This window comes from Myripristis murdjan, chromosome 8, assembly GCF_902150065.1.
Source record: "Myripristis murdjan chromosome 8, fMyrMur1.1, whole genome shotgun sequence".
NCBI classification, from domain to species: domain Eukaryota; kingdom Metazoa; phylum Chordata; class Actinopteri; order Holocentriformes; family Holocentridae; genus Myripristis; species Myripristis murdjan.
The window spans coordinates 35,673,895-35,688,681 of record NC_043987.1 but is presented as its reverse complement, the minus strand read 5'-3'; the positions used below and the strand labels follow the sequence as shown (position 1 = coordinate 35,688,681).

General features: G+C 45.5%; 1 protein-coding gene across 1 annotated transcript in view; it reads left to right on the top strand.

Annotated features, from left to right (window-relative positions):
• LOC115363602 (rho GTPase-activating protein 27-like) overlaps positions 1-8,734 on the top strand; it is a 37,972-nt gene extending 29,238 nt beyond the window's left edge. Inside the window, exons 18-23 of the mRNA XM_030057851.1 lie at positions 628-747; positions 2,085-2,183; positions 2,565-2,642; positions 3,320-3,454; positions 3,554-3,659; positions 8,021-8,734. Of these exons, the coding sequence (XP_029913711.1) occupies positions 628-747; positions 2,085-2,183; positions 2,565-2,642; positions 3,320-3,454; positions 3,554-3,659; positions 8,021-8,198 (716 nt within the window). The 3' untranslated portion in view covers positions 8,199-8,734. The remainder of the gene's footprint in view (positions 1-627; positions 748-2,084; positions 2,184-2,564; positions 2,643-3,319; positions 3,455-3,553; positions 3,660-8,020) is intronic.
• The last annotated feature ends 6,053 nt before the right edge of the window (positions 8,735-14,787 follow it).

The following is a 14,787-nucleotide window of genomic DNA, read 5'->3' as shown; positions in this document are numbered from 1 at the left end:
TTGTTGGTTGTCACAGGTGTGATGTGTCCAGGTGTGATGCGTTCAGGTGTGATGTGTTCAGGTGTGATGTGTTCAGGTGTGATGCGTTCAGGTGTGATGTGTTCACTTGTGATGCATTCAGGTGTGATGTGTTCAGGTGTGATGTGTTCAGGTGTGATGTGTCCAGGTGTGATGTGTTCAGGTGTGATGTGTCCAGGTGTGATGTGTTCAGGTGATGTGTTCAGGTGTGATGTGTTCACTTGTGATGCATTCAGGTGTGATGTGTTCAGGTGTGATGTGTTCAGGTGTGATGTGTCCAGGTGTGATGTGTCCAGTTGTGATGTGTCCGGGTGACGTGCTCAGGTGTGATGTGTTCAGGTGTGATGTGTCCAGATGTGATGTGTCCAGGTGTTCATGTGTCCAGGTGTGATTTGTTCAGGTGATGTGTCCAGGTGTGATTTATCCAGGTGTGATGTGTTCAGTTGTGATGTGTCCAGGTGTGATGTGTCCAGGTGTGATGTGTCCAGGTGTTCATGTGTCCAGGTGTGATGTGTCCAGGTGTGATGTGTCCAGGTGTTCATGTGTCCAGGTGTGATTTGTTCAGGTGATGTGTCCAGGTGTGACAGGTTGTGTGTGTCTCCTCGGCAGCGAGCAGGAGCGCGTCCGGTGCGGCGGACTCGGATCAGGGTCGGGTTCGGACCAAACTGCGTAAGTTCCTGCAGAGGCGGCCGACGCTGCAGAGCGTGAAGGAGAAAGGCTACATCAGAGGTAAAACTGCTTCCTGGACACCTGAGAACATCTCTGACCCAATCAGGGCAGGGAGTGTCAGCAGGTTGGGACGACCTGGGTGGGACGTCCAGTCCTCTGTGGGGTTAACCTGTAGGGGCGAACTCTGTGCCATACCACCAGTATATTTCACATTTCACATCTCATATTCTTGGTTAGTTTACTGTATATACTTAGTCCTTATTGTCTTTAGTGTATATATTTAGTATATCTATCTATCGATCTATCGATCTATCTATCTATCTATCTATCTATCTATCTATCTATCTATCTATCCAGACTGTGACGCTCAAACACAAGTCAGTACGAAAATGTATGAATAACGGCTCTCGTCTTCGAAGCAGAATAATCCTCACAGAGAAGTTAGGATCAGGGGAGGTAAACACAGGCGCCGTGAGACAACATGCACTTTTGTCACTACACAGCCAACAGACACTAAGTGAGAACACAGCGTCTCTAATGATGTCCAAAACAAACAACACTGCCCTTCCACAGTCACAGAACATGGATAAAAACATTTGAGATATTAGAAAAAAAAATAAAAATGTACGGATATGAGCTTCAGTGCACAGAAAACCACAGCCAGCTGCTCCTCTGCCAAAGCACAGGTCAGACCCCTCTGGACTCAAACTGCATTTCCACTCTGCATCACTAGGTGGCAGTATTGCACTGAAAAATAGGAATCATTTGTGTCCAAGGCCATGGCATACAGAGACCATGAGCTGGTAATGCAGTTATTAAAGTAAGACGTTCATGAAGTGAAAACAGGAAAACAGCGTGTGGTTCTCTGAGCGGCAGGAAACACGGTGTGCTGTCGCCAAGGCAACGTGATGTCACAGCGTGCTGTCCCCATAGAAACTGAACCGGGTATTGCCATGGCCACAGCTGTAAACAGTCCGATGACATCACGGCGTGGGCAGAAGAGTCTGTTTGAATAACTTTATTGAAACCTTAATCCGTTCACGGAGGAAATAATCTGCACTTTAATCCACAAGGAAAGGAATTGTTAGCAAATAACTTCAAAGAACCACAGAGAGTGTGTGGAGAACCAGAACCCTAAATACAGAGGTTCTGCAGCTGCTGACAGTTCTCTGTAGATTAATGAATGAATGAATGAATGAATGAATTAAATTACAGATTAATTAATTAATTCAATCAACAATTGGACAGAAGAATGGATAGTGAGTGGCTGTGAAGGTGAGGTTTGATGTGTGTGTGTGTGTGTGTGTGTGTGTGTGCCTGTGTGTGTGTGTGTGTGGGTGTGTGTGTGTGTGTGTGTGTGTGTGTGTGTGTGTGTGTGTGTGTGTGCATCTCACCAGACAACGTGTTCGGCTGCCACCTGGACACTCTGTGCCACCGAGAGAACAGCACCGTGCCGCGCTTTGTGGAGAAATGCATCAGAGCAGTGGAGAGGAGAGGTACACACACACACACACACACACACACACACACACACACACACATACACACACACACACACGCACACACACACACACACACACACACACACAGAAAAGCCTATATTACACAGAGAGTAGGCTGGCATCAGATTAGATTGGAAGTCTTTATTGTCCCCGAGGGGAGATTTGATTTGCAACAACTAAATAAAACAATACATAAAATATAAATACAAATAATAAATGTCTTCAGATGAGTTATCATGAACACACATGTACAGTACAAAGACACAAGCCTACAGCTTATCATTATCATTACCATATCATTATGTGTGATATGTGGTGTGTGTGTGTGTGTGTGTGTGTGTGTGTGTGTGTGTCTGTGTGTCTGTGTGTGTGTAGGTCTGGATGTGGATGGGATCTACAGGGTGAGCGGTAACCTGGCTGTCATCCAGAAACTTCGACACAAGGCCGACCACGGTAACACACACACACACACACACACACACACACACACACACACACACACACACACACACACACACATGCACACACTTTTGGTGCTTTTCCACTAGCACCTACTCCACTCGACTCGGTCTGTAAGCTTTTCCATCAGGTGGTAGTACCTGGTACCATTGTAGTACCTGGTACCTGGTACCAGGTACTATTCTAGGACCTACTTGGCTCCAGTCGAGCTGAGTGGAGCTGAAATGTGACGTAAACGGCGTGCAGGCCTCTGATTGGACGGGGAGCGACGACGCATGAGAGCGACTCCTGCACGAAAACCAAACCCGACATTTTTAAAGAAAAAAGAAAACAGCAGCAGCGAGCGTGCACATTGATCATCACTGAAGTTGGCAAAGTCGGAAAATGGTGAGCAAACCGGCACCGTGGTCACATGAAGAGGCGGAGACTTTTCTGTGCTTGCGGGCGGGGCCGCGTTGCTATGACGACTCCACCGTTGACAAGGTGGGACTCAACTGTGATGGAAAACCAGCGAAACTGAGGCGAGCCGAGCCGGTGCTGCTGGAAAAGTGACATTCGTTTCTTTGGACCTGCACACACTCCCTCCCTCTTGTAAAACCTGTTCTCTCTCTCTCTCTCTCTCTCTCTCCCTCTCTCTCTCTCTCTCTCTCTCTCTGTCTCTCGCCCGGCAGAGGAGCAGCTGGACCTGGAGGACGGCCAGTGGGAGGAGATCCACGTGGTCACCGGGGCTCTGAAGCTCTTCCTGCGGGAGCTTCCTGAGCCGCTCTTCCCCTTCAGCAGCTTCAGCAGCTTCATCGCCGCCATCCGTCAGTGCACACACACACACACACACACACACACACACACTCCTGTATATAGCCTTGTTTATGTCTGTCATGTTTATGTGTGTGTGTGTGTGTGTGCAGAGCTCCCAGACTACCAGCAGAGGGTTTCCTTCATGAAGGATCTGGTTCGCTCTCTTCCTCTGCCAAACCACGACACCATGGAGCTGCTGTTCAGACACCTGCGCAAGTCAGTGCACACACACACACACACACACACACACACACACACACAGCCCTATCGTGTCCTCGTATACAAAGACCACCACTGCTTTTCATAAATAAATGTCATCTTTAACTGATTTGAACCCTCGCCTGAACCCTGCCAGTTTTCTTTGGCGTTCCCCCCAAAAAAACTCCCCTGGTTGGGCTCGACCAATCAGACGCAGCGTGTTGTTTCCTCACCTCGGCCTGTTCAGACGTGAGCCGCCAGAAAGGAACTGAAACAAACGGAAAAATACTCTCTTTCTCTTTCTGTCTCTCTCTCAGTTCAGTTCAGGTCAGAGGGGTTGATTCTGGGAAACAGAGCTTCACCTCTCCAAAGCAAAGTGAACATGAAACAATGGAGATGCTGCTAGAATTCTATCTACAGACACAGATATGTTAGTCTAGTTGGAAAAGGGGGGTGGGTTTTTTATCGGGACCTGCTTTTTCTAAATCCTTGAAGGGTGTATTTTAAGATTCTGCCAGGGACCAGGCTGAAGTCATGTCCCATGGGGTTCTTTTTTAACCCTTTCTTACAAACCCTGGTACAGAACCATACATGCTACAGGGACAAATGAGCACATTTTTCCATTCAATTTGGACCCAGGGAATCCATTAAAATGGTTATTATTAAGATTCAAGCACATCTTGACTCCATTTCAGGACAGAAGTCACACAAAAACAACAAGCGGACTGATAGTCCAACAGCTGCGCGCAATATCTGGATGGAACCGTGCACTTTACGATACAAGCATGACATTTGGCACACTGTTAGAGCATGCCCTAAGGATCATTTCTGGCTATAGGGCCACCGCAGATTTGTCCCGTGGTAACCGTGGCAACCATTTTTCAAAATGGCTGCCACCTGCTGTGATTTTACCTGTAACTCAGGTTCTAGACCACCGAGGATCTTGATCCTGGTGGCTAATCCTACATTGGATGAGGAATACAGTGCTACTATATACAATATCCTAGCAACAACTTAACTACATATTTCTGGCATTCAGTTAATTAAATAATGGTAAAAACCATCAAAACTCGTTTATTCCACAAGCCATCAAATTCTTAAACACAACCAAGTAACAGGGTGTCCAGCTGCTCTGGGCCAAGTGTTTTTTTTTTTTTTTTTTTTTTTTTTCTGGTGTGCTTGTATGGCTGTGGTTGTGTTCAATTGTTGTTCTATGTAATGAAATGCCATGAGAGTTCTCTGCTGCAAATCAATTTCCGCAAGGGGACAAATAAATGCATAATAATAATAATAATTATTATTATTATTATAAAATATCTGTTTTGGTAGAGTATACTCTACATGTTTTCTAAGATGTTGACAGATATGCCATGAAATGCATGTGTGTTTATGGCAATGGCCAAAGTGGAACTATACAGCAGTACAGAGACAGGATACCATTTAGCCTAAAGGCATATTTAATAAAGCCAAAGAGGAAGGAAAGTGTGACAACACAGAGTTGTGTATGATGACAGTCCACCACAGTAGCAAACGGCAGTGCGCTGAAGTGCTGCCTCGGCACATTTTCATTTTCCACCACACCCTTTTTTGCAACCACAGCAGAGGAGGTTGCAACATGCCAGGCTTGCTTCTGGTCGTGTGGTCCAGTGAACTGAGCCGCTGATCCCCAGTCACCTGGGAGGGGAGGTCAGGGACTGTAACCATGGCCTGTCCCCTGCAGTGACCAGCTTGGTAGGCTGCCCTCTTTGTATGTTGTGCTGCTTGTGTTGGGGGGTTCCACCAATCGTTCTACCTTTTTGGGTGAACAGCTGCTTCTGTGATTCCTGGCTGCTAGTGCGGTCCTTCAGCAAGAGGCTCCATCCAGTCATCTACGGTGTCTGGTGTAGTAGCCAAGCCACAGAGGGCACGAGTCACATCACTGAAGTTCTTCCATGTGTCCCATGTCGTCTTCTTGCCCCTGCCTCCAAATGATGACACAGTGTCACAACCAGTAAAGGCAAGGAACATCTTGGCAAGGCTTCACATCGATCTGGGCCTAATGCCCTCACCATCTCATGAGCTGCTAAATGCCGAGAACTATTCCCAGCTCCAAAGGCAACCCACAGCTGAGCCATGTTGAGGCGTTGGGCTGCCGTCACTGCCAGTACCAGCACATCTGTGTCAACGGTTTATATAGGGAGGTTGTCAAACCATTCCTTCACAGCATCTTCCTGGTGTAGTATGACGCATGTTTCAACCTCCTCATGTGTGCATGGTGCAAGACCTGATGTATCTCGGGGCTGAGTACAGACAACTTAAGCATGCTGAGTGCTGAAGTTCATCCCACACAACATCAACTTTGCAGACATGCTCCAGCTGAGACTGGACTGGATGTATGGCAAGAATACGTGCTGTGCATAATCTGAAAATGTCTTTGCAGCACCAGGTCACAGCATGTTCATTATAGCAGCCCCATCAAGAATGATGACCTGGACAGAGAGAATGGATGCATTTTCATGTGAAGGAACCTGGTCCATCAAATAGCCCACCAAGTCCGACTTGGTACCAGTTCTCAGCTTGCCCATTTGTGACAGTGCTGGTGGACATGCCTGGTTTTCATGCTTAAAGAATTCATCCTGATTTCCATCACATGTCTGTGATGCAATGTAGAGCCTTGAGAACAAGGAACAGTCATTCTTCAGGGATGATATTTTCTTGAGACTTGGATTTTTTTTGGACTGGAAGCCAGCTAATTAGAGGGAGTTTTTTTCTCCTGGTGGGATTGTTGATGGGCTTTGGCTGGTTGGCTGAGCCGTCCAGTTCTCCCTCCTGGCAACTTGTGTTATGTCCCTTACCACTGAGAAACAGGTAATCAGCACGGGGACAGGCCATGGTTGCAGTCCTTGAACAACCCCTCCCAGGTGACTGGGGATGGAAGAGGAAGGACAAAGGCGGGTGAATGAATGAATGAATAATTTAACCCACTTTTTCACACCTGTAAAACGTGTCATGTGACAACAGCATTGATTGTGATTCTGACAGGTTGATGGGAAGTTCACTGGACCACACGACCAGAAGCAAGCCTGGCATGTTGCAACCTCCTCTGCTGTGGTTGCAAAAAAGGGTGTGGTGGAAAATGAAAATGTGCCAAGGCAGCACTTCAGCGCACTGCCGTTTGCTACTGTGGTGGACTGTCATCATACACAACTCTGTGTTGTCACACTTTCCTTCCTCTTTGGCTTTATTAAATATGCCTTTAGGCTAAATGGTATCCTGTCTCTGTACTGCTGTATAGTTCCACTTTGGCCATTGCCATAAACACACATGCATTTCATGGCATATCTGTCAACATCTTAGAAAACATGTAGAGTATACTCTACCAAAACAGATATTTTATAATAATAATAATAATAATTATTATTATTATTATTATGCATTTATTTGTCCCCTTGGGGAAATTGATTTGCAGCAGAGAACTACAACAATTGAACACAACCACAGCCATACAAGCACACCAGAAAAAAAAAAAAAAAAAAAAAAAAACACTTGGCCCAGAGCAGCTGGACACCCTGTTACTTGGTTGTGTTTAAGAATTTGATGGCTTGTGGAATAAACGAGTTTTGATGGTTTTTACCATTATTTAATTAACTGAATGCCAGAAATATGTAGTTAAGTTGTTGCTAGGATATTGTATATAGTAGCACTGTATTCCTCATCCAATGTAGGATTAGCCACCAGGGTCAAGATCCTCGGTGGTCTAGAACCTGAGTTACAGGTAAAATCACAGCAGGTGGCAGCCATTTTGAAAAATGGTTGCCACGGTTACCACGGGACAAATCTGCGGTGGCCCTATAGCCAGAAATGATCCTTAGGGCATGCTCTAACAGTGTGCCAAATGTCATGCTTGTATCGTAAAGTGCACGGTTCCATCCAGATATTGCGCGCAGCTGTTGGACTATCAGTCCGCTTGTTGTTTTTGTGTGACTTCTGTCCTGAAATGGAGTCAAGATGTGCTTGAATCTTAATAATAACCCTTTTAATGGATTCCCTGGGTCCAAATTGTATGGAAAAATGTGTTCATTTGTCCCTGTAGCATGTATGGTTCAAAAGTTATGCTATTTTCTATTTTTTCCATTTTTGGATTTGGTACCAGGGTTTTGTAAAAAGTGTTCCAAATGAACCCCATGGGACATGACTTCAGCCTGGTCCCTGGCAGAATCTTAAAGTGCACCCTTCAAGGATTTAGAAAAAGCAGGTCCCGATAAAAAACCCACCCTATGCGCATGGAGCCCCCTTTCCAACTAGACTATGTACAGAAAAGTAAAAAATAAAAAATAACTAAGAGGAAAAAATACACGAAATTAACCCCGCCCCCCCACGCCCTCTCTCTCTCTTTTCAGGGTGATCGACCATAAGGAGTCCAACAGGATGTCTGTCCAGAGCGTTGCCATAGTGTTCGGCCCCACATTGCTCCGCCCCCAGACCGAGTCGGCCAACATGACGGTCCACATGGTGTACCAGAGCCAGATCGTGGAGCTCATCCTCAACGAGTTCCACACTGTGTTCCCCCAGAGATAGAACCCCCTGGACTCCTCCTGGAACCTCCACTCCGGGGGGGGGGGGTTTAGGGGGCCTCGGAGAACCTTACAGCACTAGGGGAACGCAGTCCTGGAACCTCCGGGGTGTAAACCTGCCACTGCTGGGGAACGTCTCTGAGGAACCGCCGGGGAAATTTACAAAAAAAGATGATGTCACCGAACTTTTTAGGACTCTGGAGCGAGACGTGGCCAGCAGGGGGCGCAACTCGAGGCCTGGGGCCTCCTGTTCAGTCACAGTCACATGACCATCATGCCTTAACAGTAGGGATCAACCAATTATCGATCAATATCAGGGCCGATGTTCTGAAATTTTAATCCTCAGGATGGTAATGCTGATCTTCATGACAGCTGATATGAAAATCAGTCAGGCTCCGCCCCTCTGTCTGACAGGCAATGCCCCTTCGCCTGACAGGCTCCGCCCCTCCGCCTGACAGGCTCCGCCTCTCTGTTTGACAGACAGCGTAACAAAGCGAGTGGGCGGGGCCGTGTGTTTCTCATAAAGTGGCTCCAGTTTTATTTCCCTTCTGAGTGGATTTTTGTTTAATTTAGTTTGACAGAATGTGAAAGCTGCAGTTTTGCTTCAACTAGATTCAAACACAAGATTTTTTTTTTGTTTGTTTTTGTTTTTACTTTTTATCTGCTTTTTATATTTTAACATAAGAAATACTTTTCCATCCTGAGGGGAAATTGACACTTGAATTTTTCTTGGCATTAATATTTTAGTATTTCTAATGTTAAATGTTCAATTCAAAGCAAGGTTTGTGTTGGCGTCTCTAAAACACTGCAGTTTTCAAATTTATTAAAAACAAATATTGGCTCCAAATATCCGTCATGGATGTCCTGGATCGCTAAAAATCGTTATCGGCCCTGAAAGATTAATATTGTTTGATCTCTACTTAAAAGAGCCGGTAGAACAGCTCAGGACCGACTGTTCCACCTGTTTCAACACTGAGACAGGAGAACCCAAACGTTCTCCACATGGAAGCTCGGAAATGACATGTTCTTGTGGCCTTAGCTCACTGCAGTGAGCCCCTTACAAGCAAATTCACTTGATTCACTAAAATGACGCTTTAAAGAATCAGGGTTAATAATGTTTGACCGTTTAATTTTGACCAGAAATTTAGCAAGAAATTCATTAAACATTACAAGAAAATGACCAGAAAATTATGACCAAGAAATGTGAAACAGATCAAAATAATCAGTAAGAAAACAGTGAAACACTGATGGAAAATTAGCATTCGAGTGGTGATGCCACGCTCTGCGCCATTCTAAACAACGCCAGACAAACAAACAAACAAAAACGAAGCTACCCTTTAACAAGCCCCTAAAGAACCTTGTATGCAAGCCTTCAAGAACATTACCAACAAACAAACAAACAAACAAACAAACAAACAAACAAACCTTCCTCCTAGAACCTCCCGGAACCATCTGGAACTCTGGACCCAAACATCTCCTGTGCCTCAAAGGACTCTGCTCTCTTTTTCTTTCTTCTTTCCTTTCTTTCTTTCTTTGTTTGTTTCTTTTTTTAAGACATTTGACATTTTTACGTCTGGCACCGACGCCAAGAGGCAGCTGGGTGGCGAGCGTTTAAGCAACAGGAGTTTGATTCCAGTTTCCAGCGAGACTTTTCGTGTTTATCCGAGACCGCATCCCGTTTTCAGTTTGTTGCTTAAACCTGACCTTTCCCACTGTTAACCACGTGGTTTTGTTGTCTAAACCTTGTCCTAACCTTAATGAAGTTGTTTTATTGTCCAAACCCGACCATTCCCATCCTTAACCGCATGTTTTTGTTGCCTAACCCTAACCACGTGACACTGACGCGTGATAAAAGCCAGAAAGCCCGATGCATCCTGTCCTGGCGCTGAAGACTGCCTTTTGGCGTCGGTATCAGATGTAAAAGGGGCGTGGCCGAGCTGTGGGATTTGATGACCCGGGAATGAGAAGGTGTTGGTCGGGATGAGGTGACGTAACATCCAAAAACAAGCTGCAGCTCCACGCCGAACACCACACCGACCTCTTCACAACCCCTCACTCCTGAAACGTGAAGATCCTGTGGAACATTTTTGTGAAGTTTCATGTCCTTGTGTCACATTTTTTCATGCCTCTGATGAACTTTAGGATCCTTGGGTTCATGAGATCTTGAGCAAAAGTCTGTTGTTTAATTTAAGCTGCATGGATGTCAGGGACAAAATAGGCTCGTCCTCTTCACTCCTGAGAAACAGACTCAGCAGAGGTTTCCTCCTCCGTGAACAAACCTGTGAGATCAGCTGCAGTGTTCCCAGCCTCTGAACAAAACCACCCGTCTGCTGTTAATTCACCTGGAACCCTCAGGTGTCCCGTCACTCCGTTCAAGTTGCACAGAAAAAGCCTTTCCCAAGTCAGTATGTTGCACTACCAAGTAGATGTTAGGCTGAAATGACCAGGACTCTGCTGGATTACACTAGTATTATGGTCTGTCTGAGGCCTCATGGTACCCACACATGGACACCAACTTTAACCTCTTCCTATACATTGTTTATGTGGCGGTGCGAACATTGGTGTCCTCCACATTTGCATAAAGTCGACTGGTTACCAAAATATGCAGATCCCAGGCTCATCAGTTCAGGTCAGTTCAGTTCAGAAAACTTTATTTATCCCAACAGGGCAATTCATTTGCAGCTTTTCCACATGCATCCCATACAACCAATCAGAGCCAAGGAAACAGTGAAGCACATGGGCACATAATAATCAATTACATAATAAAATCAGTGCTCAGTAAAGTTTAGATGTGAAATGAAAGTGACCGAGCTTTTCTAGCATGAAATCAATTCACGAAACTATTCTGGCCGTTAGCTTTGGACAAATTTGTCAAAGCTGAACAGACGGCGTGTCGTTGTGAACAGACAGTCCACAGCCAGCACCTTCATGAGATCTGCTTCTGGGTGTCTGGGGGGGTTTCATCTGATTCCTGCTGTCCTGAAGATGTTCGGAGGGCTGGTGCCCCGCCCACATGGACACACCCACAAGGGGCCAGAGTTGTGAAGCCATGTGCCTCCTGCTGGTGGAAACTGGTGCAGCTTCAGTGTTATTACCGACACTGAAGCAGACAGAGGCCGAGGCAGAACGTGATGCTGCGCCGCGGAGATCCAAGACAGCAGGAGAGCAATAAATATACATGTTTGTATGAGAAATTAATTTGAAATGAGCTGCTGACATGGATTTGACCGGTGGAAAGTGCAGCTGATATTTACCACCGTAACCCCTTCACACCTTTCAGTTCAACCTGGTCGGACAGTCAGCCCGCTCACACTAGCCCTTTGCACACTATGGTTACTTCCCAGTTAGCTCTGGGATTAGACCCAGTTAGCTCAGGGCTAGCCTAGACCTTCTCCAGAGCAGGTTCTGCTGATTTTCTGGGGAAATAAAGTCGGGGTGAAGGTTTGTCGTGTGATTCGGGGCTAACAGAGCTCGGGGCTAAGTGTAGTGAGAACCGCTGGCAGATGGGAATCATTAAACTATTACACTGGAGACGTAAAATGTTTTATCTTGAAGAAAACAATCGTACAAGACCAAAGAGGAACCTAAAGGTCACAGGTCACTGTCGCTAATGACAACAGCCAAACAGGAAGAGACAACATGTGATTTGGTCCCGTGGACGAAGGACAAGAGAGCGGCTGGAAACTGGAGAAATGCTGGTGAATGATCAAAAAAAAGGGAAATAAAGTTCATTATTTCCATGAAATGGAAAAGTGATCATACTGTCACACAGACACTTGATGGCATTATTGATCACACATTGGAGGGAGAGCAAAATTATTGTAGACATATGATAATTATCAGGCTCGTCTCTACAGTTCTGACAATGTGATGTGAACCAGGTTTAGGATACAAGAGAAAAGTTCATCAGGATCAAGTTACAGTTTAATCCCAGTTTATTTCAAAGTATTCACATTTCCCAAACTGGAAGGCCAACCCAGATGATTACAACTAGAATATGTCGCTGTCCAGTGAAAACCACGTATCTCCAGTTCTGGTGATTTTCATGTTTTTACTTAAAGATACAATAATTTGTTTTTATGGGATAAACTTTAATCTCAGAGCAGTAAAACCACAATCCCATCATATATAAAAGGTTCGGTGTTCAAAACTAGTTAATTAAATAAGATAAACTGAAAAAGTGCACCGTCATCAAAACAAAACATGACACGGCATGTTTTTCTTATTTCTGAAAAGCCATCATGTTGGAGATACGTGGTTTTTACTGGACGGCAGCGACATAATATTTTCACACACACACGCACACACACTGACAGAGCACCATCATCTGTTTCCAGGGCTGAACTCACAGGAACTTTTGTTTTAATTTTTATTTTATTTTGAAAAGACGTGGCAGGAAGAGCTGCTGCGACGCCTCTGACCTCATGGTCCCAAACAGATTATTAATAGGATTATATAGAGATTATAACTGTACAATGCTGTATGTTTTATAGTATTCAGGGTGAGAATAAAGAACAATGTCGAGACATTTGATCATGGAAGATTTTACTCTGTACATAAGAGGGTATTTTACTGACTTTTAATAAAAATTAAAGATTTCTACGCCCAGGAGTGTCATGTTTTTTTTTTTTTTTTTTTTTTTTAAATCATGGTAGTGTTGAACCTGGACTGGATCCATAGAAACTGAACAAACAGAGCCGGTGTGGAACTTTGGTTGACAGCAAATCCGACTCTTTCTGGGTGTTTCCTGTTGCTGTAACAGCTGTAGCTTTCAAAAGAGTTTGAGTAATCTCCCAGGGTTACCATGGTTACCCTGGGAGAAGGGCGTGGCTGTGACATCACGGCGTCGGCAGAAGAGTCTGCAGCAGATGTCCATCAGCTGTTGCTGCTGCACATCTGCTGCTCCACTGTGAAGCTGCACAGGAGAGGAGAACCTGAGGAGAGCCTGAGGAGAACCTGAGGAGAACCTGAGGAGAAGCTGAAGAGAGCCTGAGGAGAGCCTGAGGAGAACCTGAGGAGAAGCTGAGGAGAACCTGAGGAGAAGCTGAGGAGAACCTGAGAAGAAGCTGAGAAGAGCCTGAGGAGAAGCTGAGGAGAACTTGAGGAGAACCTGAGGAGAAGCTGAGGAGAACCTGAGGAGAACCTGAGAACTTGAGGAGAACCTGAGGAGAACCTGAGGAGAACCTGAAGAGAAGCTGAGGAGAACCTGAGGAGAACCTGAAGAGAACTTCAGGAGAACCTGAGGAGAACCTGAGCAGAACCTGAGGAGAGCCTGAGGAGAAGCTGAGGAGAACCTGAGGAGAAGCTGAGGAGAACCTGAGGAGTACCAGAGGAGAGCCTGAGGAGAACCTGAGGAGAACCCGAGGAGAACCTGAGGAGAACCCAAGGAGAAGCTGAGGGAGAGAAGCTGCACACACTCCCCTCAGTATTATGAACCTCCCTGCTTTACTTTACAGGCCTTCAGCAAGAACAACACATGGACTGTGTGTTGCTCCGATGTTTCCACTGGGAGCAACACACACACACACACACACACACACACACACACACACACACACACACACACACACAATGAATGGGATGACTTGGCAGTGGCTGAACCAAACTGATCTCAACAAAAACACACCAGAACATGAATTCTCATGTTACTTCAGTAAAACAAATACAGAGAACGAAACATATCACAGCTGCTGTGATTGGCTCGGTGCTGAAAAGTGAAGAGTAGGAACTGGGACTGGGGCTACACTTGGGCTCTGGGAGGTGGAACTGGTGCAGCCACTCAGGCAGTGGGAACTGCGACCTGGGCCATAACACTGGCTCGAGGAACTGGACTGGAGCTGCAGCTTGGGGAACCACAGCTCTGGTTCTGGTTCTGATTCTGGCTCGGTTCAGGATGAGCTAAAAACAGCGAGCCAGCAGCTGACCTTAATGCCTTAATGACCTTAATGACTGGAGAACACAGAGGATTGGCTGAAGCAGACACTAGGGAGGGAATAGACCAATCAGGGCTAATTACACCAACTCAGGCCAGGTGAAGGAAACAAAGAAGAGCAAATAAGACCGACACAGTGGGAACAGGAAACTTCACTCACACACAAGGAAAGCACTGGGAGCACTGGGAGAACAGAAAATAACCAGTGTCCCAAAACACAAGTCAATAAACCCAAACCATCACAGTACAGAATAAAATGATTTAATTAACTCAGTTTTTATTGAAATCAATACAAAGCCACAGCCTCCCAACACACCTCAACATTTCTCAAATAATCAAAACACAGACTCCTACAGAGAGCTGTATAAGGAACCAAATACATCAAGCCCACAGGAAATAAGTACATTCTCAGAATCATTAGATTTGCCCTCCATAGGAGAAGAACAGAATAAAACTCTAAAAGCTGAGATTACAAAAGAAGAAATAGCAAAAGCCATTTCTAGATTAAAGGCTAATAAAGCGCCTGGAACAGACGGATTTCCAGACGAATGGTACAAGACCTTTAAGGATGAAATAGTGCCCATACTTTTTAAATGCTTTAATTACACACTTAAAAAAGGTGACTCTCCAAGAACATGGAGAGGCAATAATCTCCGTTATT